General features: G+C 55.4%; 1 protein-coding gene across 2 annotated transcripts in view; it reads right to left on the minus strand.

Annotated features, from left to right (window-relative positions):
* The window catches only part of HSPA12A (heat shock protein family A (Hsp70) member 12A), a 66,742-nt gene extending 52,144 nt beyond the window's left edge, over positions 1-14,598 (minus strand). For both annotated transcript variants that reach the window (XM_075533707.1, XM_075533706.1), the window contains exon 1: positions 14,432-14,598. In XM_075533707.1, coding sequence (XP_075389822.1) covers positions 14,432-14,474 — 43 coding nt within the window. In that variant the 5' untranslated portion in view covers positions 14,475-14,598. The remainder of the gene's footprint in view (positions 1-14,431) is intronic.
* Between the last annotated feature and the right edge of the window lie 5,473 nt (positions 14,599-20,071).

Consider the following 20,071-nt stretch of genomic DNA (forward strand, 5'->3'; position numbering starts at 1 on the left):
AGAGAGAGAGAGAGAGAGAGAGAGAGAGAGAGAGAGAGAGAGAGAGGGCTTTCTATTCCTGTCAAGATTTACAGTCTGGGAAATGAACAAGGATAGTTCTGATACTCTGTCTTGTAGGATCACTGAGTCAGAATAGGCTCAATGGCTAGGAGTTTTGTTTGAGTTTTGGTGGTAAAACAATGGCATAGGTGTCAACGTCATTAATGTCACCAAATTGTCCGCTTCAAAACAGACACCTTATACGTTAAGATATTTCACAACCATGTGGTTTTCAATTCTACTTTCCTCCTGAACAGCCATTGTGGTCAGTGCCACACTGGGGGGAGGATTGACACCCCAAAGAAGGGGCCGGGGAGGGGGCTCCCAGGAGAAGGTGCTTGCCTGCTGAGGAGCAAGTTTACTGAGCCAACCCAAGGAGCGGGGGGAGGTCAGAGGAGGCCGAGTGACCCGGAGGACCTGGTATCCTCCCAGCTGGACCCTCAGCCTCTAGGCTGCCATCCTACATCACCATGGCAACCTCCAACCTTGTCATCACTCCCAGCCTCCAGTGACCCTCAGATCCGCTCCGATTCTTCAACCAATCAGACAGCTCTAGCCCCTCCCCTGCCCATCACTACTGCCCTCTATACAATCTCTGACACCAGCTGGGCTTCCTTCCCTGACATCTGGGAAGCCATCTGCCGCTGCCGCCACCACCACCACCCCACACTGTCCTGTGTGCCTGACAGGCAGCACACCCCCACTGTCCTTCACGTGAGAGGCTGACCTCCAAGCAGGCCAGGCTAGGAGATGTCTGTTTCCACGTGGGCCCAGAGCAGGCCCGGTGACACCCTAGACCTGAAGACCACCAGAACCCCCCAAACCTGAAGATCTTCGACTTGGAGAGATGTGCCCCTCTGAAGCCAGGGTACAAGCAGTACACTGCTGGTTTCCCTCCCAAGACATGGGGAGATGAGGCCAAGGCCCCCGGGCTCACCAGGCCTGAGGGGGACAGCCAGTTTGGCCCTCCCCAATACTGTCTCAGTTTCCACATCTTCAAACCAGACTAATGATCTCACTGGACTGCTGTAAAGACCACAAGGGAAGCCTGGACAGGAGAGCTGGCCAGGGCCGCCTCTTGGGGGTTGGCTGTTCCTCTTTCTGATCCCGTTGTCTACAAGAAGCATGCACTGTCCTGTCACTGAGGCCCAGCCATACTCCCCACACAGTAGGTCTACAGAAAACAGCAATGTTTGAGTTAGTTATTACCTCATGCTTGCTGGGGACGGCGTGGAGGACAGGGAGTGGCTAGCGCAGAGTGGGGACAGCAGGTTGAGGTATGCCTCCTGAGGCCTGCTCAGGGCCTGCTGGGTGGATCCCCTGAGCATCAGCTACCCCAAGACCAGAGCACTGGCCCTGCACCAGCTCACCCTGCAAGTCCCTATTTTCCCAGAAAGGGCCCTCACCCCCATCCCTCCCCAAGACCATCCTGGCTCCCGAAGGCCAAAAACCAGTCTGGGAAATTTCTCTAGCGACCCTGAGATTAGCCGTGTTTCACAGGCCCAGCCCACGGGCCAGAAGCACTAGCTCAGAGAGATTCTGGTCTCACAACCAGGCGCAGACCAGAGGCTGGGAGCAGGGGCCCCTCTCTCAGCCTCCTCGGGGCCCTGAGCCTTCTCTTATGGGCTCCTGACTTCCAGACTCAACACCACAGCTCACGAAACTCACTGCCCTCAAGTCCACTATGGGGCAGGGTGGAACTGCCCCTGTGGATTTCTGAGGCCGTAACTCTCTATGGGAGCAGAAAGACTCATCTTTCCCCCAGGGAGGGGCTGGTGGTCTCAAACTGTGGCCCAACCCATCACCCACGACCCCGCCAGGGCTACAAAACTCACTGCTATGAAGACTGTGACTAGCCATTGCCTCCATCGGACAAGGGAGAAATGCCCCCTGTGAATTTCCAAGACTACTAGGGAGCAGAAAGGCCCGTCTGTCTCCCAGGAAGCGGTTGGTGGTTTCAAACCGCTGACCCTGCAGTGGGCAGCCCAGTACGTAACCACTCCACCACAGTGTCCCCAGAATATCTCTGTCTGAAGGAGGTTATCCTCAGTGCTGAATCAGAAACCCAGCCACCCCCTGTAGGACCAGGGTGCTCTACTCAGCCTGGGAGACCCGGCTCCATCCCCTCTGGCTCTTATCCTCCAGCTGACAAGATCTTCCACTTAGCCATTTCTTGGAACAAGCCTGGAACTACCTGGAACACAGGGCCCCATCCAGGGTTCCCACCCCATGCCAGGGCCCCCATCCTGATGATCCTGACCACCGCCCCCCAACCAGCTTGGGGCTCACCCCTGTGCAGGGTCCCCACCCTGCTCCTGGGAGGTAGGTGATGCACCCTGGATTATAAACACACTCACATTGGGAGGCAGAGCCACAAATTCTTTCTGAGGGAGGGCCCAGGAGCAGGAGGCCAGAGCTGGGGAGGTGGGGTGGAGCTGTGTGGAGGGCAGAGCTTTGCTAGGTGGGGGTGGGGCTGCTATCTTGGGACCCAGATATTGGGGGAGAGGGGAATGAACAGAAACCTGGGCTACTTCTCAATGAGTCACAGGGGAAGCAGGCGAGCCCACTGCCACGGTGACTGTATTTTTGGCTCCCGTGTTTGTATTTCGCAGCTTATTTTCAGCCTCCTTGCTCATATTTCATTAGAAAGTGGCTCCCCCTCCAGGCACACAGAGGTTTGGGGGGAGGGGAGTCTCCCAGCTGGATTCTTCAGCAGGATTGCTGCCTCTGGTAAGGTCTTATTCCGCAGGACTGGCTCTTCATTGAGTTACACAACTCACTGAGGAAGCCAGATTCCGCATATGAATATTCAGCCAGCATGCAAGGCTTAACGCAAACCCAGTGCGTCCATCCAACTCACAATGAGGCTATAGAGCATGGCCGGAGCTGAATGTCTTTATGGAAGCAGACAGCCTCGTCATTCTCCCTTGGAGCTGCTAGTGGGTTTGAACCACCACCGGCTCTGAGTTAGCGGTACAATGCTTACCCTAAGCACCACCAGGGAGTCTATAGAAGGTGACCAAAAAGCTCACTGCTATCAAGTCAGCTCCGACTCATAGCGACCCCAAAGAACCGCTCAGTAACACTGCCCCTGTGGGTTTCCCAAATTGTACCTCTTTATAGAAGTAAAGAGCTGCATCTTTTCCCCAGGAGCGCTGGTGGTTATGAACTGCTAACCTTGTGGTTAGCATCCCAAGGCATAACCATGATGCCACCAGGCAGCTCAGATGCAAGGAATGGACAAAGTAGGAAAGAGTGAGTTCTGACATTTCTACTGAGTCAATTCGGACCCAGCAGTCCTATGTGTCAGAGGAGAGCTGTGCCCTGTAGGGGTTTTAATGGTTGATATTTCAGAAGCAGATCACCAGGCCTTTCTTCCTGGACACCTCTGGGTGGACTCAAATCTTCAGACTCAGTTAGCAGCCAAGTGCACTATTTACAACACGCAGGGTCCCCAGCATTTCTTTTGTTCCTTATTAGATCGCATTCTGCTGGGGAGTCTTCCTTTCTGATGGTGTTAGGCTCTGTCCACCAGCATGTGACACTTGGGGGTAAAGGTCACCAGTAAAATGCTCCTCAAAGGCTCAAGGAAGGCAGTGCTGGCGTGAGACCAGTGGCCACAGCTAAGCGTGTCCTGACGGGTTCTCCTTTGAATGAAACACATGGGCCCCAAGGAAGATTCAGGGAAGTTTCTTGCCTCTCAGTCTCCCCTTCCTCTATCTCTCTGTTTCCCCTTCATCTATTTCTCTGTTTCTTGCCTTCCTATCTCCCTCTGTCTCTCTCCTTCCTCTATCCCTCTCTGTCTCTCTTCTTCCTTTCTCTCAATCTCTCCTTCATCTCTCTTCTTCTCTCCCTGTCTCCCCTTCCTCTATCTCTGTCTCTCCCTTTCCTCTCTCTCTCTGTCTCTTCCCTTCCTCTATCTCTGTCTCTCCCTTTCCTCTCTCTGTCTCTCCCCTTCCTCTATCTGTCTCTCCCCTTCTTCTATCTCTCTCAGTCTCTCCCCTTCCTCTATCTCTCTGTCTTTCTTTCTGTCTCTCTCCTCTCTCTCTGTCTCTCCTCTATTCCTCTCTGCCTCTCCCCTTCCTCTATCTCTCTGTCTCTCTCCTATCTCCCTCTGTCTCTCTCCTTCCTCTCTCTGTCTCCCCCCTTCTCTATCTCTCTGTCTCCCTCCTTTCTTTCTGTCTCTCTCCTTCCTCTATCTCTCTCAGTCTCTCCCCTTCCTCTAGCTCTGTCTCTCTTTCTTTCTGTCTCTCTCCTCTCTCTCTGTCTCTCCTCTATCCCTCTCTGCCTCTCCCCTTCCTCTATCTCTCTGTCTCCCTCCTTTCTTTCTGTCTCTCTCCTTCCTCTATCTCTCTGTCTCTCCTTCCTTTATCTCTCCTCTATCTCTGTCTCCCTCCTTCCTTTTTCTCTGTCTCTTTCCTTCCTCTATCTCTCTCACTCAATCCTTCCTCTATCTCTCTCTCTCTTTCCTCATCTCTCTCCTTCCTCTATCTCTCTCTGTCTCTCTCCTCCATCCTCCTTTCTGTTGCTTACTTGCTCTCTGTCCCCTGTGCATACAGACGTGCGCACATGTGCGCACACACGCATTCCCATAAGCCTCTCCTAAAACAGGAAAACCCACAGGTTCCTGCTGTGTTAGGTCATTGGCACTGCTGCCTGTTCTCTGAATGTCCTCTACAAGCTTGGAGCCCTGTGCAGACATTCCCCCCTCCTACAGTCCTCTCCAGGGGTGCACCTTCAGATCACCAGGCCCAAGCTGGATCCTGTCCTCAGCTCCCCAGACCCCGTATCCTACCCCAGACAGACAGAGTCTGAGCATGCTGAGAAGGAATCAGCATGACCCTGCTGGGCTCTTGTCACTGACTCTCTAGGGCTCAGCTTCCGGGTCTGTAAATGAAGAGGCCCCGCCTCCAGCCCCACCTTCAGCCCCTCCTCCAGCTCCACCTCCAGCCATTCTCAATGCCTGTAGACTGGGCTGACCATTTTCCTGAAATCTCCTCTAACTCAAAGATTATTCCAAGCTCCCTCAACTTAAAAAGCAGTAACATCCCCCCACCCCCCGCCAATTGTGGTCCTGACACAGTGTTACCAAGCTTTCGTTTGCCAGGAAGAGACATTAAAACTTTTAATCTACTTTATATTTGATTAATTAAAACAGGATTGTTATCAATTGCTATCTACTGCTTTTAAAAACTAAAAATGTAATAGCTTAAAAAAATCACAGCTATTGATTCTACACCAGTTTCTAGAATTCTAACATTTTCTCCTCTGGGGTCACTCATGCAGCTAAAGTCATCTGGCGCCTGTTTCATCTAGGCTAAACAGTCCAAGAGAGCCTTTGCTCATTTCCGGTGCTTTCCCAGGGCTGCCGGTTGGGGAGTCTCAGCTCCTCTCTATCTGGCCTCTCCAGCAGGGCAGCCTGCGTCTCCTACACAGCCATGTAGTGCGAGGCAGATCCTAAGGCACAGACCTCTAGCTGCATGATGTTAGCTGATGTCCTATTGGCCCAAACATGTCACATGGTCAAGACAAGGGGGCAGATACCCAGAGACAGCATTAAATGACTACATGCTCAAATACTAACAGAGTTGGTGGTTCAAACCAATCCAGAGATGCCTCTGAAAGCCTGCAGCCTTGAGAACCCAAAGGAGTACGTTCTACTCGGCAACCCAGTGGCACCAGGAATTGGAATCTGTTCGATGGCAACCAGTTTGGTTCGATTGGGTTCCTGTAAGACGAACACTCAACCCCATTGCCATGGAGGCGATGCTGACTCATAGCGACCCTATAGGACAACGTAGACCAGCCCGTGGACTTTCTGAGACTACAGCTCTTTATGGGAGTAGACAGCCTCATCTTTCCCCTGCATAAAGACTAAGAAACCCTAAAAAGAAGCGCCTGGTGTTCTACTTCCAAAATTCAGTGGACAAAAACCATGGTTCACAAGGGCCTGGCTTTCGACAGATCCTGGAATGGTCAGGACGGGGCAGCATTTTGACCCATTTGGGCATGGGGCTAACGCCCCAGCAGCGTGCAGAATAGCCGCAACGTAACATCTGCCACAAGGGATCCATCAGAAATCCTTTTGACTGAGTCCATTTAGATTCAAGAGAACCAACTTACCACCATCTTTGCATCGGGCAGAGGGTGGTATAGTGGAAAGACTGGCTTTTAAGAATCCCCACCCACTGCCACTGCCACTGAGCCAACTCTAACTTTTTTTTTTTTAACCTCACAGCAACCCTATAGGACAAGGGAGAACAGCCCTGTGGATTCTTGAGACTGCACATCCTCATGGGAGTAGACAGCCTCATCTTCCTCCTGCAGAACAACTGGTAGATTCGAACCGCTGGCCTTGTGGTTAGCAGCCCAGTGTGTAGCCCACTCCACCACCAGGCTTCCTTCTGACGCACAGCAGCTCTATATGGAGTTTCTGAGACTATGGATCTCTATGGGAACAGGCAGCCTCATCTTTCCCTCGAAGAGCAGGTGGATTTGAACCGTCAACCTTGAAGCTAGCTGCCCAATTCCTCACTCGCAGAACGACCACAAACGTACACACTGCCATCCAGTCGATGCCAACTCATAGTGAGCCTCTAGGACAGGGTAAAAAAATGCCCTTGTGGGAGCCCAAGACTATAACTCTACAGAAGTAGAAAGCCTCATCTTTTCCCAAGAAGTAGCTGAGGGGTTCGAACAGGTCACCTCGCAGACACCAATCCAACACATAAGCACTACATCACCAGGGATCCAAAAACCGAGGGAGGCAGGGTCTCAGCATCATCCTCAGCACAGCACTCCCCTTAGCTGCCTCCCAAGCAGTGCAAGAAGTCACATGAGAGTCAAGTCCATTGGCTCTCGCTTATCTAAGACTACAGGAACCATAAAGATTCTCAGCCTGGGAAACCCACAGAGGCAATTCTACTTTACCCTGCTGGGTAGAGTCACTACGAGTCGACATGCACTCAAGGGCAGTGAGCTAATTTGCTGGGTGGGACCTCAGGCTACCAAGCTCTGGTGGTGCTAACAGAAAGGTCAGTGGTTTGAACCCACTAGTCACTCTGACAGTCTGTTCCAGGAAAGCTTAAAGCCTTGGCGAGCCCGTGAGACAGTTTGACTCATTCCTGTAGCTTCACTGTGAACTGGAATCATCCATCGCCGCAGCATACAACCACCAACAGCGATGGGCTGTTCCCTGAGAGCAGGGACTGCTGCATTTTAAAAGAGGGCAGCTGAAGAAGTGATGTGTCACCTGAAGCAAAGAGGTACCAAACCGAGCCTTAGTGGTGAGGCTCCAAGTGCTCTGGACCGGGGCAGATGTGAGGAGCCTTCCCAGATCCTCAACGCACCCACACTGGGACTCACCATAAAGGCCTCATAGGAGCCAAAGGACCCCGGCACAGATGGCCACATAGTGAGCCGGGCCCAACATCCTCCCTGTGGCCCAAATGTCTCACTAGCCCTAACTTCCTGGGGGCTCCAGGTCACGTGGGCTTGAGTGGGACCCTTCAATTCAAGGGGGTAGGATCAGCTGCTGCCTTTCAGCACTGTGCCAGGGCAGAGGAGACCCACCACCACCAACGGCAACACATGGAATGCTCAGGAAAGTAGATGAGCCAGGGCACTACCTGGAGTCCCCACCACTGAGCAGTCTTCCCACTCACCGCGATGGGATCTGGCACCTCATTCTTCTGAGTTAAGCACTGTTTCTTCAAACACACTTGAGAGAAGAAAAGAAAAACTTGAATACCCATAGGGAGGCTTCCATGCCTGTGCCTTCACTGCACAGAGCTTGAGCAGGCTGCTGCGGCCCCCTGGGCTCCAAGGGAACGCATGCAGTGGAACTCAGCAGACGGGGTCTCATCCTGGCTTTGCCGTGGCTTTGGGGGAAATCTCTGCCCCCCGACCTCAGTTTGCTCATCTGTAAAGTGAGAGGGTAGGCCCAGCCCAGATGTTTGACAACCAGGATCCACTGGGCTGAAAAGGCCAGTGAGCTCTGTTTCCTAAGAACAACTTTTGTCTCTGTCTTGGGGGCATGACTTGTGACCTTTATGCTGTAAATACTTTTCTATTCCAATGGACAGAGATGGCCTCCCAGGGACAATGAGGAAAGGGAAGGAAGGAGGAAGGAAGGAAGGAAGGAAGGAAGGAAGGAAGGAAGGAAGGAAGGAAGGAAGGAAGAAGAGAGGAATTCACCCTTTAGCCTGAGGAAACCATGGCGACAAAGACCGACAGACCAGCCCACGGCCTCCTTGGAGTTGGTAGACTTAAGCCAGGTAGCAGTTACACAATCTCCTGTCAACTTGTGAAGGGGTGGAGTCTAGCCTGTCAATCAGGTTTCAGCTTGGATAACCTCTTTTGGAGATGCCACAAGATAAATAGCTCATGAGAAGCCAGATATACTCACACTCTCTGATTAATCTTCCTGCTGACAAGGCAGGCACATGGAACTACCCTAGAGCCCTGGAGCTGGAGGAGCCACGTGGAGACCCCTGCCAGCACTGAGATGCTTCCACTGCCACTGGATCCACAAGACTTTCTACTCACTGGCCTGTGATCTTCCTGTATTTGGCATCATCGCATGGCTGCATGAGTCTAAAGAGGAATCTATGGACTAGTATTAACATATGGGCTAAAATCAGACTTATGGACTTGATCTGGAGTGGGCTGGGATATTTTCTCAATATATAATCACCCTTCTATATAAAGCTCTGTCTTATACACATATGAGGGTCCATGAATTTGTTTCTTTAGTTAACCCAGAATAACACAACCCAAAACACCTCCCTCTTCAGTGTCCCAAGCAGGACCTAGGAGCATGGGCAGAAGAACCTGTGAGTGTGGCCAGCTTGGACTTTGCAGCCCAGTTGAGCCTTCAATCACATTGTGGACACCAGGCAAGCCCAACCAAAGACCCGCCCTGCTGAGCCCTGGCCAGAGAGCCACAGCCAAATAAAATGGCTGCTTTAAGTATTAACCTTGGGAATGATTTATTACATAGCCCTAGCACACATACTGGGATGTCGGGTAGGCATTTCACTGGCCCTGCACTAGTTTAATCCCTTCTCCCCTTTGGAAGTCAACTCTTTGATTCAGGCTGCGTCTCAAGGATCTCATGGGTCCCTGGAAAGGTGCTAAGTCAGCCCCCAAGTGGCCGTCTCTCCAAGAACCCTACCAGGGCTGAGGAAAGGTCAAGGGCTGGCCAACAGTCTCAACCCCAGGAAGGCATCACACCGCAAGTGCAAGGAGAATGCTCCTTTTCTTTTAAACGTCGGTACAACATGCAAGAGGCATGTCTTTGCTTCTAGCACTCAAAAAGCTCCTGCGGAGACTGCATAGCTCTAACTAAACTCCTACAATATCTCGATCTTTCTGGATGGGGTAGGCCAAAAAATGATCCCTCAGAGAGGCCTCTACTCGAATCCCCAGAACCTGTAAATATGCTACTTTACATTGCAAAGGGGACGTTGCCCACATGGTAAAATTATTGTTCAGACAGAGAGATTCTCCAGGATTATCTGTCATCACAACGGTGCTTGTCAATGGGAAGGAGGCGGGTCAGAGAAGACATGGCTAAGGAAGTAGCAGGTGGACTGATGGACTATGAAGATGGAGGAAGGGGTCACAAGTAATTATTTCACAAGATCAGGGTGGGAGTATCTAGTCAGAGTTCATACTAGTTTTCAGGCTCCAGAGTCACTTCCCTCCTGGCCTGGGGTGGGGATGGGGTCCTTTTCAATGGAAGTGATACAGCAAGGATTTATAGGCCCCACGTAGGGGGTTCTTGTTGAGCACTGCCTGAACCCCTGCGGTCTTCTCCTTGGCTCACCCTGGTCTATCTTGGTGATGCCCAGGCTGGGATGTCATGGGTGGGGGGTGGAAGGCAGCATCCCCCAGCCCCCCTAGGCCCATTCATTAAAAGTCCCTGGTTCCAACCCTGCCCGCTAATTATGCACAGCAGTCAGAACTCGGCTTTCACCCTCAGCAAAGAGGCCTATTTGTGAAATTCAAGAGCATTTCGCCCCCACAAGATCAAGCTGTCACTCACAGTCTGGTTAGAATCATCATAGCAGCGGCTCCTCAAGGATTGGCCCAGCCCCGCCCTCCAGCTCCAGCCCACTCCTGAGCAGCCCCCTTTCTGGAAGAGGTTCCAGGGCGTGGGCACAATGCTGACGCCTGTCCCCAGTACCAGTAGGCTGACAATTCACTCCACACAGTAGGATGTTTGCTGAGCACCTACTCTGTGCCCTTACTAACCCGTTGCCACCAGGCTCATGTCCAGCCTGGAGGGCAGAGTAGAATTGCGCCTTTGTGGGAGTAGACTCATCATTCTCACATGGAGCAGCTGGTGGGGCTGAACTGCCAGCCTTTCAGATAGCAGCTGAGAACTTAATCACTGCGGCACTAGAGAGAGAGAGAGAGAGAGAGAAAGAAAGAGAGAGAGAGAGAGAGAGAGAGAGAGAGAGAGAGAAAGAGACCAAGGCATGAAGGGAAAGAAGGCATGCTTGTAGGCTCTAGGTCTTGCGCCTAGCCCAGTGTCAACATTCACTGGCTGAGTAATGTGGGGCAGTTGGCTCATATCCCAAAGGCTTCAACTGCTTCATTTGCTGTGTGGGGCTAGTCACAATGCCAACCCCAGAAGGCTGTGAGAGACTCCAGGCTCACAAGACTGGCACCTCCCAGGCACTCAATAATCCATGGGAATTTCCCAGGGTAAAGTTGAGTTTTGAAGGATGAGCAGGAGTTGGCTAGACAGAGGTAGCAGTGTCCTGGGCGTGTGCAGAGAGACCAAGGAGACCGCAGTGCGCTGGGCACCGCAAGAATGTGGGGGAGCATGTCAGGGGCACAACTTAAGAGGCAGATGCTCACACCAGGCCATTCGGGGACTACAGGGTCAGGGGACAGCATGCAGCTGCAGAGGCAGGGAGGCCCCACAACCAGCGCTACCCAGAGCATCGCCACCACCTTCCTCAGTGACTTTGAGGGGCCACAGCAGGCCCTCGGTTTCCATGGGTGGTCTGGCGGCCACAGGAGTGGAGCTGCCACACACACTCATTCCTTCCTACACCCATGTGACAGGTGGAGCTGAACAGTGCGACTACAGCACCCGAATCAAGGCTGCCCACTAAGCCTAGGCCCTACCCTTCCCTCGGCCCCTTTCCAGCTATGTCACCCTTGGGCCCCCAGCCTTCTCCACAGTGAGAAAGCTGCCGCTGCCTGCTGGGGCTGCCCATTCAGCAACCAATGTGGGCAGGGTTAGGTGAAATTGTCCTCGCATTAGCCATGTCCTCAGTAAATGTCAGAGTTCCTAATTTTTTCACTGAATTATGATTGGTTGTCAGGATGCTAAGAATCCTGACTCCATAGCCCAGGGCAGTGCCTCTAGAGGTACCCGTCTCCCAGCCAAAACCTTTCCCAATGGTCTCTCTTCAACTGGCCAGAAAGGTACTTGGTTTCTGCTCCCATGCCTAACCCAGAGGAAAGCATCAGAGGTGCTGGTCCAGCCTGAACCACCTGGTCCTCCCCGTCTCCGAGCCCCAGTCATCTCATCCTGCTAAGGCCCCAAATCACCAACTCAGGTCATAGAAGCAAGAAGGGGATAGGCATCCCTTCAAGCCTCCACGGCCTAGCCCTGTAGGATATTAACCACCATATACCCGCTGGTCACTTCATCGGCACCTCTACCCACTTCCCAGCCCACCTATCCTGGACTGTCCAGAGGATTGGTGGTCAGGCGTTCTGGCACATCCTGTCACCCAGGACTCCCTCTCCCCTCAGAAGTCTCAACACAGTTCCATGCCAGGGGCCAGCAGCAGCTCCTCCTTCTTCTGCTTGGAGAACATCCTTATAATAATCCCCGGAAGGACATCCATTCTTAAGGCCCGAAAGGAGGCAGTGGAGGTTCCGAGCACAACTCTGCCTTCCAGGAGGGAGAGCCAAGTTAGATTCTGGGCCAGCGCAGTGCAGCCCCGCCTTACTCTGTCATTGGAAACTGGCCGGCTGCTATGCTGCTGAGCAGATTGCAGCAGAACTTCCAGACTAAAATGGATTCGCAAGCAAGGTTTAGCAATCTTATACACACACACACACACACACACACACACAATCAGTCCATGAAAATGCTATGGGCCCCACAGTCCAATGAGGAGAGGTATTAAGGACACTGGAAAGCAGCTAAGGAGAGTACCATAGGATGGTAATTGCTGACCACACCCACAGGACCGACTGGGCATGGTGGTCAAGGGATGGAGCCAGGGAACAAGATAGCTGCTGGGTATCCAAACCAACACTTCTCTGAGGCATGACCTTGGGGAGGTCATTCAACCTCCTTGGGCTTCATTATAGCTCCCCACCCAGCAGTAGCCAAAGGTGACCAACAGGGTGGTTATGGGGCTGAACCAGAAAGCAGGTGGGTTGGGTGCCCACACAGAACCCTCTGTGAGGAGGCCTTGAAAATAGATGTGGGAGATAAGATGAGCAGCTCAGCTCCCAGAGGGACTATGAGGATCCCCTTTATACAGATGGAGGGGTGGGAGCAGAGACAGATGGGGTGCAGGGCCGAAGACAGATTGCTCTTCACGGTGGATGAGAACTCAGACCCCAGGGCAGGGTGCTGGGGCCTGAAGCCAAGTACCTGAATGTTCGCAGGCTTTGGGGGGACAGGGACTGCAGAGAGTTGGAACTGAGAGACGCAAGCAAGCAGTGGCAGGTGGCCCAGCACACCAACATGTGAACATGTGTTTCCCCATTTGGGGTAGTTGCCCAAGCCCTGAGTGCAGGCAAGCACCGCTGAGGTGGCCTTTGTGTTGGCGGTAGTGGTGGAGAAGGGATTGAGTTTCATCTTTCAAGGGAGTAAAGGGGTAGGTAGAGGTGGGGGGAGGTGGTATGTGGGGGTGGGGTGGGGCGTCCCATACAGGCTCACTCCTATAGTCTGCCAGATCAGAAAGCCACCTTCCATTTGATCAGGCCGCCCAGGATTGATCCCAGCAGGAGAGGCCAGAACTGGGTTGCCTCACTGTCAGGCTTTACCCACTCAGAAGCCCCTCCTCAGCACCCTAAAGCTTTTTCAACTTAAGGGGAAAGCCAGGGAACCTAATCCAGCCAGCTGCAGAGTGCACCTCAGACAAAGGCAGGCGCCCCTGGCCCACAGTAGAGAAAGCCAGGGTAGGAGGCACAAGAGCGGTGGGTTCCCCTGGGCTGGGGCTGGGCTCGCCACCGCCCCTCCCTGGAGTGAGCCCTGGCAGGATCCCCACTCCTCCCGCCTTACACCCCCAACACTGCAGTGCCCGGCCCGGAGGCCCCTCCCAGATCCGCAGTAACAATGGGCTGGGGAGGGGGCAGGTGCGGCTCCTAGTGCAGCAGGGAAGGCGGGGGACTCTGCCGCGGACCACGGGTCCTTGAGCGCAACGCGACGACAGCTCGGGCCTCAGTTTCCCCGCAGAGCTAAGAGCTCCTGGCCCGGTTGGATGTTCCACACGTCCCAAGCATTTTCATTTTAGGCACGCTAAGCCAGGATCCTGTCGCTCCTGGGAAAGCCGCAGGATCCTGTCGCTCCGGGGAAAGCCGCGGGCCGCGCTCCCCTCCCACGGCAGTTCCTGCAGAGAGCCCGCAGGTCAGAAAGGTGTGCGGCCCCTCGGTGCGCCCAACTTTCCCCTCTTGGGATCCTCAGGAAGGCCGGAATGTCCCCACCAGCCCGTCCCTTCGGCAGGCGAATCTTTGATTTACAGCCCAGCCGCCCAGATGCGCTCTTCCTCTGTGCTCCCTCCCAGCCTCTCCGGTCCCCTCCTCTCCCCTCCCCCGCGCCGCCGGTTGAGCTCCAGGACGTTCCCCAAATAACGCGGCCTGGATGCATCTGCAAACGGTCAGAATCGTCCTCCGGGCAGCGAAGGGGCTGTCCATCGCCGCCGCTTCGCCCCTCCCCAGCCCAAAGCATCCTTGGGGTCAGGCGGGAGGGAACCGTGACCTAGTGAACTGCCGGGCGCAGCAGCCTCCGCCCGCGGTGCGTGCCTCCCGGCCGGGGTGGGGCGAGGGTACAGGTCCAATTCTCCGCTCTCCCGGGCTCCCATCCCGCCAGGATGAGTCACGGGAAAGAACCGCGGGGATGTGGGGGCTACCTCGCGGCCAGAGCGGGCGCCGCGACTCGGTGCGCGGAGCACGGCCCTGGGCAGTCAGGGTGCCCGGGTGGGGGGCTGCGGTCCCCGCCGCAGCGTCCGCCACCCGGCCGGGGCGCAGCACGTGACCAGCCGGTCCCCAGGGGTGTCCCGCCCGCTAGGGCAGCGGGCGGCGGGCTCCCCTTCCCGCGGCGGCGAGGGTGCGGGCAGCGGGGGCCGCGCGCGCCAGTCCCTCTCCTTCTCCCGGTGCCGCCGCCGCAGGACCCCCGCCCAGAGCTCACCTCGCGGCCCCGCGTCGCTGCCGCCCGCCTCCTTGTCCGCCATGGTCGCGAGTCCCAGCCGGCGAGAGGAGCCCCGGCGCAGCGCCCGTGCCCGTGCCCGTGCGGGTCGCTGTCCGCGTCCTCGGCGGCGCTCGGGCCGGCTCTGGGCGGCGGGGCGGCGGGAGCACTGCTCTGACGCCGCCGCGCTGCAGCAGCTGCTCCGCCGGGCTCCGCCCGGGCTCCTCCCGGGCCCGCCCCGCGCCCCGCCCCGCCGCGGGCCAGCCCTGCCCCCGGCCCGGGGACCCCGCGCGCGCACCCCGCCTCCCGAGGCCGCCTCTGGGTGACTCCCTCTGCCCGCTGCGGGTCCCAGAGGAAAGGACGAGCGCGGAGCAGCCCGGCGCGGCCAGCGACAGCCAGGCCGCCGGCCCAGATCGCGGAGGGCTGCACGGGGACGAGGCGGAGCACCGCCGCGGGCGTCCGCCCCCAGGCCGCCGGTGGGACTCCATGACAACTCCCCGTCCGGGGAGGCGCTCGTCGCGGAGGCTGCGTCGCGCCTTCCCTGGTTGGCTCCCGCCCGGCTCAGAGTCTGAGAATAACCACTTGAATAATGCAGCCTTCGGGGCGGGGGGACTTGATCCGCCCGGACCTGCGGCTCCGAGGGCACCTGTTCCAGCCTGGGCAGGAGTCCTGGCGCCTCTGTGCCCTCCACCCCCCCTCCACACGCACACACCTCATCTTGGCAATGGGGGCGCTGTTAAGACTCTGATGACCCTGACCCACTCTCTCCTTCCCCGAGGCTCTGATGCGATGCTTCAGGCTTGCCTGGCATCGTTTCCCCGACACTACTGGGGGCTGGTGGTCCCCTACTTTCCAGATAAGGTAACTGAGGCTTAGAAGGTTTCAGAAACGATCCTGTTGTCACACGAAGCAAGCAGAGCTCAGCTCGGCTGAGCTCCCCAACCAGGAGGTCACTGTCAGCTACCCTTCATCTCCCAGAGGCTCTGGTCTCCAGGGGAGATTTCATGGGACAGCTGCAGGGGACAGGGTGAGCAGAGGACACCTGCTCAGAAGGAGGTGATTGTGAATCCTTGTCCTCATCTGGCTGGTTAAAAAGCCCTGACTCCACTATACCCCTGAGAGGCCGCCAGGTTACTGCACCGCTCTGAGCATCTGTCCACCTCTGTGAAATACATGTAGCCTGAGGACCCACGCCCTAAGATTAAGGGGACCTGTATGAGGTGGCACATGTCGCGTGCTTAGCTCAGGTCTGGCCCCTGGCAAGCAGTCTGAAAAGCATCCGCCATTATTAAGTCACAGGCATCTTTTGGACAGTAGACATGACCACTGCTCATAGCTGTGGGCAGTGGAGGGATGGCACGGGCACACGAGGGTGGGGTACAGTGTGTCCCCACGGGGCACCATCTCCCTATCTCACACCCCACCATCTGAGAAGGAGGAACACCTGAGAGGTGGGTTCCCCTTGAGAGACCTAGGGCCAGGAGCCTGTGGTCCCAAATGCAGGTGGAAAGAAAGGGCTAGGGACATTATCTTGAGCGACAACCTGTCGAGAGGGCTCAGAGTGGACAGGAGACGGACTGGTGCCTGGCCCCTCATGGACCCTTCCCGCCCTCCACAGCTCTGCTCATGTAGCCCTTGTGAGGGAAGGAAGCTGGTTGGTCTGAGGCCACCTGAGTGGGGCAAAGTGGGGACACCAGAAGTCAGGGGCAGTGCTGGGCACACTGTCCCTGGGCCTCACTAGGAAACACACTGGGCAGTGGTACCAGAAACAGCTTTCTATTGAATGTGGCTCCCCTTGATCATGTACTCAAAACCATATTGGCCTCCTGAATCAATGAGCAGGGGTCCAGACTCTAGCCCAGACCTCTGACAGCAGTGAGCCTTAACCGTCTCTCCCTGCAGCCTCCCCCTCCACCTTCCCCAGCCAGGTCACAGCTGCTTCTGCCCTTCTGGTTTGGCACACCCTTTGTGTCCACTTCTACATACCCACATCTGAGCATCCGTCCTGACCCCATCCAAGGTGGGAAGCCCTCCTCCCCAGGCACTCACCCTGCCCTCCTACCACCACACCAATCTTTGTTTTCAGTTCTCCCTGAGCATGCTCCAATGCCTCCCAGCTGGACTGCTGACCCACACGCCCTAGAATTCCAGGCCGTCAGGAAGTCTCCCCAGGGCGCCTTCCAGGCCTCCCACACTCAACCACAGCCCAGCTTATCCTTTATCCCCTCTCTCCCAGGTGCCGACCCTCCAGAAGGCAACATCACCCACCAGTCACTGAGCCACACGCCAGGGCCCACTGTCACCCTCTGTGTCCACCCAAGTTATGCATTCTGCCTCCAACATCTCTCTGGTGTCTGGACTAGCGGACGACCACCATCACTCATGGCCTGAGTCGCTGGCAGCCTCCTCACTGGTCTTCCAGCCTCCTGTCTGGTTCCCCCAAACCTGGTTTCCTCTATTACTGGGCCTATTCCTGCCCACCTCTCCAGCTCCCCTCGCCCTACTCACACACATCTTCCAGGCCCTCTGCCCACTCCTGGGATTCGGGGATCTCAAACACACCTCCATATCCCATCCTCAGCATGGACCCTGACTCCAGGAAGCCTTGCCTGCCCCTCCCCATCAGGGACACAACCCCCAGGGTGACCAGACATCAAACTTGGCAGTCTGCCTAACAGAATCAGCAGGAGAGATACAGCCCTGCCCATCTGCCCCTGCAGTGGGAAAACCTGCAGCGCCTCCTGTCCCTCCTGTGGACCTGGGCCACAGGACGGTGAGGAGATGGGAGGTGGTGTGTAGGCCAGGCTGAGCGCCGGGGGCAGAGCGTTCAGCTTTGCTTTTCATGGAGTGTAAAGGCAATGACCACTCAGCCCTGTGGTTCCCTCTGCCCATCAGTCCCTGAGGACTGCCCTTGATGTCCAGTCATCCTGGGGCTCTCCTGCTTGGGTCTCCCCATTCCTGTGGTCATGGTTAGCTGCTACAATGCCAGTCGCCAACTGCAGAGACTCCATGCACAATCACAGGAGAGCTGAGATTCCCATCTCCCCATGCCCTCCCCCACCCTCCCTGACTCTAAGGTCTCCTCCCCAAAGGCAGCCAGAGTAACTTGTCGGCTCCCAGAGCCTACAGAACTGGGCTCCTGATGCCAGAGTGACCTCAGTGCTCTCATGTGAGGGGTTGACACTCACACAGGCCAGATACATGCCACGTGGGCTCCTGCCTCATTGTCCTTGTTCTTGTTGGTCACCCTGCCCGAGGCACCGTCCTCTGAGAGAGTCGCATGGCAGGTCTCAGGTCCTACAGAAAAGTGACACCACCACCCGCAGACCACCCCATCTAAACAGCTGCCCGCCCGCTCACTAGGAAGGAGGGACATGGACTCCGCCTCTGTGCTCTAGTGCCCAAAATAATGTTTAGCATGAGGCAGGTGCTTGACAGCAGACCAACAAAATCAGAGAGACAGGAACACAGCCTGCTCATTTGGCAGGACAGACCCCCCCACACACACACACACACACGGACATTAGGGAGCTGACAGGACTTTCTGAGTCCGGGATATGTCCAGACTGATGGGACAGATCCAAGCAGCCCTTCGCTTCACCTTCTGGGCGGACAGGGCTTGCCCAGCCTGTGGTCTGTGATAAGAAGTGGCGAAAATGTCCCTACCTCATCAGTACAACACACCGCTCTCACCTGGACACGCAAGTCCCCCAAGGAGGTTCACCCCAGAGCCAAGTCCCAACCCTCCAGACTGGTCATTCTGGCCACAGGGACCTGCCCAACTTTCCAAAGGGCTAGTGCCTCCACCAGGCACCGAAGCTCCCTTTAAACCTGCCCTCCTCCAGGTCTCAGATTAAATGTCACTTCCTCCAGGATGCCACCTGCCCCCAGGTGACATAAGGCCCCTCCTTGGTCCTATGGTGCCTGCCCCACCCCACCCCACCCCATGCCCTCCCCAGCAAAGCACTCCTATAAGAACCCTTATAACAACACCTCTGAGAGCAGTACTATAATTAACTCATGGTACAGGTGACAAAGGAGACCTGGTGTCCTAGTGCTTACATATTGGCCTGTGATCTGCTAGGTCAGCAGTTCAAAACCACCAGCTGCTCCTTGAGAGACAGACGGGGCTTTCTACTCTTGTAAACAGCTATGGTCTTGGAAAAATCACAGGGGTCCCTCTACTCTGTATTTAGGGGTCACACAATGAGTCAGCATCTGTTCAATGGTGGTGAGTGCAGGTGACAAGATTTAAGGTCCAGAAAGGTCAGTCAAGATCACCTAGCTAAGAAGCAGCTAAGCTGAGATAAGAACTATTCTTTCCATCTTCAAGTTGCCCAGGGCAGACCAGATATGCCCAAGAGCAACTGTCCTTCAGCCTCAGACCCTTGCCCTCTCCATCCTCTCTGAGAGCCCCTTGGCCCGCCAGAGCCTCCCCTGCTCACAGACTGCCTCTCAGTTCTTCAGCTCCCAAGCAAAGACACCCCAACCCAATATATGGGTGTAGAAGCACCAGCTCAGAGGCAGGCCCAGCTCACATGGCCAAGCAGCCAGGACACTCGTCGCCTGCTCTAGCCATCACCCGTACAAAGAGCTGGACACAATGAGGAGGGTCCCGCTGAGCCCTCCAGCCCTCTGCCACCAGGAGGATGAAATGGGGACACACTTGCTGATGGATCAGCCCTTAAATGCAGTGAGCCTGGGGTACAGCAGGGCTAGATACAGGGAGTAAACCCGGGGCCGGGGTCAAGTCCAGCCTCAGGGACTCCCAGAATCTCCCTCTGGTGACCTGTGGACATGGTTCCAGGTGCCCGTTCCCCTATCTGTCAGAGGGGACCTGTTATTATATAGAGGACAATCACATGAGAAGATATATAAAAAGCACTCAGGTTACACGCAAAATATGACTTCTGACCATTCCTACTAGAATTGACATGGCCAGATGGGGAAATATCGATTCTGTGTGGATGACAAATTGCAGAATAGAGAGAGGCAATACTTCTTTTCTTGGCTGGTGCTGATACACAGAAGATACGGGGGTGAGCGGCTGTTGTTTTGGGGTTTTTTTTCATATTTATGGAAAAAATGTTTTTTAAGCTTGAGAAACACTGGTTCTAGTCCAAATCTGGGCTTTTACTCAGGAAATTTGCAGGAAAAGCTGCTTGGACGCTTGTGTCACCAGAATGTTGTCTGTTACCTAAATGCCATGGATATGACTTGTATAGAGCAGGCCAATATCCAGCCCCAAGAGAGGACACCATCTGACCAGTCAGGGCCGCCCAGGCTCCGGGCATTTCCTTGCCCTCTGACCTTCAGCGCAGCTAAGACCTGGATAGCAGAGCCAAATCCCAGCGGTCCGTTGATACACCCTTTCCTGTTCGGATCTCCAGCCCAGCTGGTCTCGTTTCAGCCTCCCCATTCCCAGTGCCAAACATACTTCCCACACACGGCGTGGGCAGCCATACTGCTCTTCCTGGGGCCAGGGGAGGAGAAGCCCTGGGCCAGAGAAAATTCTTTCTCACCACTTCACAATCGCTCGGGCCTGCAGTGTAAACTTTACAAACGCCTGCCCAGGTAATGGAAGGTTATCCAAATATTTTCCACACACAGCAGAGGAATGTCTCGGCCGCGTGATCGGAGCTC

Source organism: Tenrec ecaudatus, chromosome 16 (genome assembly GCF_050624435.1).
Source record: "Tenrec ecaudatus isolate mTenEca1 chromosome 16, mTenEca1.hap1, whole genome shotgun sequence".
Taxonomy (NCBI): Eukaryota; Metazoa; Chordata; class Mammalia; order Afrosoricida; family Tenrecidae; genus Tenrec; species Tenrec ecaudatus.